Consider the following 7,537-nt stretch of genomic DNA (forward strand, 5'->3'; position numbering starts at 1 on the left):
ACTGTCAAATCTCTAGCTTATTTTTCTGCATTGTCTGTTTTCCATGTGCTGTGTTTGCAGTTAAAGTTGTGATATCTGAACATACTGTTCAAGGACTTACAGACACTATCAAGAATGTTTGTGAATAGACTGTGTGTGTGTGTTTCTGGAAAGTTTGTGTCAGGATGTTACCACATAAACAATAACTTATTTCCTTATCTTATTTTGTTTTTAATGCGTGATTCCCTTAGACTGTATGAAATCGCTTATGTCAATGTCTTATTTTGCTACATAGTGATTCTTCCTCCCACACAGGCTATCTTTGCCACAGCAGGTCATGTGACGTAGGCACACGTTCTATAAAACGTCCTTACGCACGGAGCAACAACAGACCAGCGTAAAATGAATTTGAGGCGGAATGACGGGTGTCTGAACACAACCAAAGATTAACTTCGCAAACGGCGACAGGTTCGAGCTCAGGTCAGTTACTTCACACATTAACAACGCTGTTTTCTGTTTTTCGAGGAAGAGCACGCTGTCACGTTGATTCACTTTAGTTGGCTAAACGTTTCAACCGGTGTCCACGTTGACAACTTGTTTACAATGGTGCCCATTCACAGCTCCAGTACTGAGTTAACGTTGTGTTAGCTAGACAGACTGCGTTGGACAGAGTCATTAGGGAATTTTCGCAAGTAATTCAGCGAGATAATTAGATCAAGAATGTCAGCTATAGTAGATGTTGCCATTTTGTATCGTCGGACTTTTTGATGTAACTCTAACGTTAGTTGGACGGTTTCATTTTTAACGTAACGTGAACTGCTTAACAATAACAATCAGCTTTTAAATAGCCTGTAGGGATGACTAATCTTATTAACACCACGAAGTTTAAAGGTGAGTAGTTTCTCTTGGGGAAACAAACCAAGTTGACCTCACAGTAATCGTGTTAACTTTTGAGAAAGCTTTAAATGCCACCAGTGTGCAGGGAAGTTAGTCCTACTCAGTAAGGATTCTAGTAAGCAAGGTAATGTTAAAATACGTCTGTGAGATGTGATCAATTGGGGTTAACATTTCATTTAATTAAGTTAAATGTCAACATGTGTCTAGGGCTTCTTTCACATTAAAATGCAGCCATTTTCCAAACAAACAAATTTCCTTTCGAGGACAATAAAGTATACTACTACTACTACTACATTTTAATGTTGTAGAACAGTAAACTAGCTGTAATAAAAAGTGACTTTTCAGCTAGACTAAATTAAGCCCAGTTTTTAAATAGACTTTGCAAGCTTACTGCACGCATTCGCTTCTAAAAATGGGGAAACAAAAAGACCACAAGGTAATGATGAATTAAAATGACAAAGTGTGATCATTTCACTGTAAATAAAAGTCTACTCACTAAGTAGGTTAAGCCTGTTTATAGAATGACCTTAATTGGTCAAGGATGTAGAGAGGGAATAACATATCACATGAAATAGGTTTAGAGCTGCAATGATTTAACAGATTCCATCTTCAGAAGCTTTGTATTTTCTTCCCGTCGACCATGCGCCTTTTTGTCCTTGGTCAAAATTAGTTTGTTCTCCAAGGTTGCCTACCTCAGCTTTAAGGGGAAGTGTCTTTACTGTACAGTGATGTAACATCGAGGAGGAAATATTTCTTGGCCTCAAAAATATAGTGTCACCCTTCTTATCTCTATGCACTGCTACTGAAGTGTCATCTGAAAATGTTAAGATGTTGCAAATCTTGCTTTTTTTTTATTTTTATTCAAGTTATTAGTTTTCCTCTTGTTGGTATGACAACTTGGCTAAACTGAACTCTTCTTCTTCAAATCACAGCAGATAAGGGCTTGATAATGACCCATGGCAATGACTGCTGTACAGCAGCAGAAGATGGAGTCGAGAGCGACCAGCAGCAGCAGCAGCAGCAGCCTCTCATTCTGGAAAGAGTGGAGAAAGAAAAGGCTAAAAACTGGCAATCCATTGTCTCACATCGGCTGAAGAAACACTGCTTGTGCACCCAAAAGAAAGCAAAATCCAAAATCCTGGGCTTTGCCCCAATTCTGAAGTGGCTGCCACGCTACCAGCTAAGGAAATGGTTGCTGGGCGATGTCATGTCAGGGCTGATAGTTGGAATCCTATTGGTCCCCCAGTCCATAGCCTACTCCTTATTGGCCAGTCAGGAACCCATATACGGCCTCTATACAGCTTTCTTTTCTTCCATCATCTATGCCATCTTAGGCACTTCTAAACACATCTCAGTGGGCATCTTTGGGGTGCTCTGCCTGCTTGTTGGTCAGGTTGTGGATAGGGAGTTAGCTTTGGCAGGTTACCTCACAGAAACCAGCAGCATCAGTGGTAACAATAGTGCCATTGTGCTGGCTGGCCAGGGGAATAACAGTGTTGGGGGGGGATGTGACAGAAGCTGCTATGCAATCAAAGTAGGAGCTACAGTTACCTTCACTGCTGGAATTTACCAGGTAAGTGAGCAGGGGCAATCTTAAGGCAGAACAATTATCATGTTAGTGATAATGATTAAATTCTTCTCCGTGGGATCATTCCTCGGGGGCATTCATTTGGGTATCTCTTTCTCTCAGGTGCTAATGGGCATTTTCCAGGTTGGCTTCGTCTCAGTCTATCTCTCTGACTCCCTTCTCAGTGGCTTCGCTACAGGAGCCTCCTTGACCATCCTCAGTTCACAGTTAAAGTACCTTCTGGGCCTGCAGATCCCCAGGCCCCAGGGCTGGTTCACTCTGTTTAAGACCTGTTACAGCTTGCTCAACAACTTGGGAAACACAAACATGTGTGACCTGGTGACCAGTTTGGTGTGCTTGCTGATCCTGATACCTACCAAGGAACTAAATGATCGCTTCAAAGCCAAGCTAAAGGTAAACTGACAAAGTTCAGATTATTTTATTTCAAACATAAACTTTAATGAGTTTGGCTTGTTAACAGCTTGTGTGCACATGCAAGAAAATAAATTGCTCATTAGTTGCATCCTGGTTGCTCAGTTGTACATTCCTAATTAACTCAGAACCTATTGTTGTATACACTGCAGACATTAGCAGTATTTTCTGAAATAATTTGCCTTTGGTAACAGCCCTCGCTGATCTATATACGGTGTATTGAACAGAGAAGGATAATTTAAATTTAACTAAACAAAATGGTAAAAGAAATCTGCTTTTGAAATGTATATTGTTGGCCGTGTTAGCAGCATGGTGCTGGGGATGGGAATGTGGTTTGGTTGGTCAATCACTTTGTCATTCTGTCCAAAGCTCCTGCGCTAGCATTTTCAACACTGGCGCTCGAGCTCCCAGTCCGAGCAGAGACAGCTAAGCTAATAGGGCCACTAGCTGCACCGCTAACTAAGCGGAAGTTTCAAAAGTTTCTGTACAGTAATCAGTAAGGCCCTGAGTAGCTCTGACAGATCAAGCATATCTGGTACCTATACCGGACCCCAGAAACTTTCCTCTCCGCCGGCATCCACCATTTCTCCATCCTAATTCTCTTCTCATTTGTGGTCAGATAAACAAATTTCTTAAAGGGAGAGTATAAGATAAATAAGGATTTTTTTTAAACTAAATTATGCGAAGCAACTCTAGTGGAATCTCAGAATAAAAATATAGGGCTGGATGTAATGGTCAAAGCACAGTTGGGACAAAGCGGTGGGATGTTGAGCTTGACAAAGTTCAGCTTAGCTTTTACTTTTAAGTCTGAACCCAAAGTGTCCTCAAAAGGCTACCATACACAGGATAAACTATTTTGACTTATTTAATATTGTCATTCCATGCTACCCTCAGACCAAACTTAACTTATTTTTTTGTTACCCTGCTAGTGGTAAGGATGTTGGTGTGATGAAATGACTATACACTTTTAAAAACAATTGTGTGTTGTCTTTTTTTCCTTACCCAGGCTCCAATTCCCTTTGAGCTCTTTGTGGTGATAATTGCAACACTGGCTTCTCACTTCGGCCACTTCAACAGTGATTATGGGTCGAGTGTGGCTGGTGACATCCCCACAGGCTTCCTCCCTCCCCAGCTGCCCATGTGGAGTCTGATCCCCAGTGTGGCTGTTGACGCTTTCTCCATTGCCATTGTGGGATTTGTCATCACTGTTTCGCTGTCAGAGATGTTTGCCAAGAAGCACGGCTACGCGGTGGACGCCAACCAGGAGATGTACGCCATCGGCTTCTGCAACATCCTGCCATCGTTCTTCCGCTGCTTCACCACCAGCGCTGCACTGACTAAGACTCTTGTCAAGGAGTCAACAGGGTGCCAGACTCAGATGTCAGGGCTGGTCAGCGCCCTCGTCCTGCTGCTGGTGTTGCTGGTGATAGCGCCGCTCTTCTATTCCCTTCAGAAGTAAGCATACCAAAATCTTAATTAGTTATCGATTTAAGGGTCTTAATATTATTCCTCCTTTTGAGTTGATTTCCTAATTAGTTCATTCTAATTGCCAGAATGCCATGCTTTTATCAGTAGACTATAATCCGCTTCTTGATAGTGGTATTTTCACACAACACAGGTAGCTGTGGCTCAGGGGGGTAGAGCGGTCGCATTTTGGTTCTAAGTGAACACATGGCGTTCAAGTTTTTGTGCGGAGGTCGATGCATTGTTTAAATATATTCAATATAAAAAGGACCTGAAATGTGAGTTCATTGCCAACTAGAGAGGTAAGTTACAACAGCAGCGGAGAGACCGTTATAAGACCAGGAACTTGCATCACCCAGATGTGCCGATCACTAGGACGAGGAAAAAACAAACCGGACCTCAACTCCTTATCCCCGCTGCTTTCAAGCCTATACTACATAATACTATATTTCAAGCAGCTTTTAGATGCAAAACCAGAACAGGATGAATAATCACTTAAACAATTGCCATTTACATTGGCATATTATAATACATTACGTTACTTTATCTAGCATTTGTTAAATATGTTCTGAAAAATAGCTTTCAGCAAGAAATGTTTAAAAAACCAAATAAATGCTCTGAGAAGGTTTATTTGCAAAATGAGAAAACATGCAATGTAAAAATAGAAGAAACAAATTTGCATTGTCATTCTTCCATAAATTGGTGCAGAAAATATCTCCAGCATGCAGGAAATTGTCTTTATTGCTCAAAATGTTCTACGGGAAAGCCCCCCGTCCCCCTATTCATATATATCAGCAATGAATATTTCATAAAAATAGTGTTCAAATATTGTCTTGTTCTCATAAACCCAATATTGTGAATTGCACATGTCAGCCAAGTGTATTGTCACACCCACAATTATTTGTGTAGCATCTTGAGCTTATTTTGTCTGTCACACTCAACATCTCATCCTTTTGGTACCTCCATCTCTGTGCTTCTAAGATGAAAAACTGTTTGCCAATAGAATATTTTTGCCATTCAACTTAAAAACCCTTAAGCTTAAAACAAATGTTAAATGATGCGAGTCAGTTTAAGTTTTCATACTGAAAATGTAAAATGAGGGCGTGTAATCTTGTGTTTCTTAAACACATTGAAATCAGCTTTCACGATACCACGAAGTGATGATCCTAATCTTTGCCCTTTCATGCTTGTGTTCTTGCTTCCTTCTCCTCCCCAGATGTGTGTTAGCGGTCATCATTGTGGTAAACCTCCGCGGAGCTTTACAAAAATTCACCGACATTCCCCGCATGTGGCGTGTCAACCATGTCGATGCCTCTATCTGGGTTATCACTATGGCAACTACGGCGCTGGTCAACACAGAGCTGGGTCTCCTTGTGGGGGTTTTGGTGTCGGCCTTCTGCGTCCTTGGCCGAACCCAGCAAGCACAGGTCTTGGAGCTTGGTCGGGCTACAAGCAGGGAGCATTACGAGGACCTGTCGTCATACCACGGCCTTCAAACACATTCCGGAGTGACTGTTTTTAGATACCAGGCTCCAATTTACTACGCCAACCAGAGCTTGTTCAAGAAATCTCTATACAGGTGTGCAGGGTTTGATCCTGTCAAGGAGAAAACCCGCCGTATAAAGTTCAAGAAGAAGAATAAACTTCAGGGAGAGGTCCCAAATATGAAGTCGGAGGAGAAGGAGCATGCAGGTAAAGATGATGAGGTTGACTCCGGTGCGACTATAACTTTGATGCTCAACAAGAAATATTCTTTACGCAGCTTGGTGATCGACTGCAGCGCCATCTTGTTTCTAGATACTGCTGGAGTGAATGCTCTGAAAGAGGTCAGCAAAGATTTTGGAGAACTTGGGATCAAGGTTGTCCTGGCCCAGTGTAATGCTACAGTGCTGGATGATCTGGAAAGAGGGGGATACTGCCCCGACAAAAAAGGATGTGATGGGGGAGAGAATAAAATGACGTTCTTCACCATTGCAGATGCTGTCCGCTATGTCCAAAGCCTCTCAGCTCCTGAACGGAGATTATGACAGCAAATGCTAAAAAGATAATCTACCTGCCACATACATCTCACTTACTACAAAAGAATAATCCATTCTTGCATATGTGCCTTGTAATGCTACAGGGATTTATTGAAGTTGTTCCTGAGTGCAGTTATCCTTCATAACTGCTGCAGACAAATCTTTATTTAATACTGTCTCAGAATGTTAAATGCTAAAAAGGTCTTCCTTATAGAACTGGAGCAGAAGTACATGGTAAAAGTGACACTCCATAATTTATACTTCGCTTTGAGAAACAATTTCTCTCTCTCTATTGCGCATACACACCCAAATGTGCTCAGTGGCCCACCAATGCAGCATAGACAGGGTCATTTAGGATCACATCCCAACTGGATTTAAAATTGTGACCCTGAAACTGAAAAGTTGCATATAATGTAGAAGTACAATGGTAGTACAGTTCAATCTACTGTACAACATAGTACATTATTAATCACGCATCACTGTTTTATTCCATTATTAAAGCCACATGCAGAGTGGCTGTAAACTTTTATCTCAGCAAGGACCATAGAGGAAAATTTTTTTTTTTTAATATTTTATAAATTCTGTCAATCAGCCCTTGTCCATAAGCTTTTTTTATTTTGTGAGAAATAACCATACTGTTGCCTAAATGGAGTTTTCTCTAATACCAATAATCAAGGGAAAAGTACTTTTTTCTGTGGGAAAGACCTGCTCATGTTTACAAAGTCATAAAGCCGTAAAATGAACACTGATCATTTATATATAAAGAAAGAATGGTTATGGGAGGTAGGCAATAATGCTCAAGCAGACATACACCAATAGAATTTTTGTTTACCTTCGATTTTTGCATCATCCATGTATCCAAACCGCAGTACCTTTTTTGAGCATTGTCTGCCTATACAGTGCCTATACCTACTGGACAAATGTGTATATACTGTGATTATTTTCATCTCAGGTCCTTTGACATATGGCTGAATATATGAATGTTGAACTGTGCCAGTCAAATCTCAAGCTCATTTCTTTGTGTGTGAGAAATGGCTCATCAAACTACAAGCCAGTTTATTTTTATTTTTTTTAAATTATTGAGGTCCATTTTTCTATTTTTGTAATACCTGAATGCTCATGGTTGACTACATGAAGATGTGCTTGTGTTGTTAGTTCAATGTTCCCTGTGGAGTGTATG

At 40.9% G+C, this 7,537-nt stretch overlaps 1 protein-coding gene across 1 annotated transcript; it reads left to right on the forward strand.

Moving 5' to 3' along the window:
- The first annotated feature begins 370 nt into the window (after window positions 1-370).
- Window positions 371-6,936, forward strand: slc26a2 (solute carrier family 26 member 2). The gene is given in 6 exon segments (XM_038699670.1): window positions 371-459; window positions 1,812-2,449; window positions 2,567-2,857; window positions 3,882-4,330; window positions 5,556-6,348; window positions 6,350-6,936. Coding segments are annotated over 5 exon segments (2,187 nt in total). The 5' UTR covers window positions 371-459; window positions 1,812-1,825; the 3' UTR covers window positions 6,380-6,936.
- The last annotated feature ends 601 nt before the right edge of the window (window positions 6,937-7,537 follow it).

Source organism: Micropterus salmoides, unplaced genomic scaffold (genome assembly GCF_014851395.1).
Source record: "Micropterus salmoides isolate LMB-PRFRI ecotype aquatic unplaced genomic scaffold, ASM1485139v1 Ms_hic_scaffold_5, whole genome shotgun sequence".
NCBI lineage: Eukaryota > Metazoa > Chordata > Actinopteri > Centrarchiformes > Centrarchidae > Micropterus > Micropterus salmoides.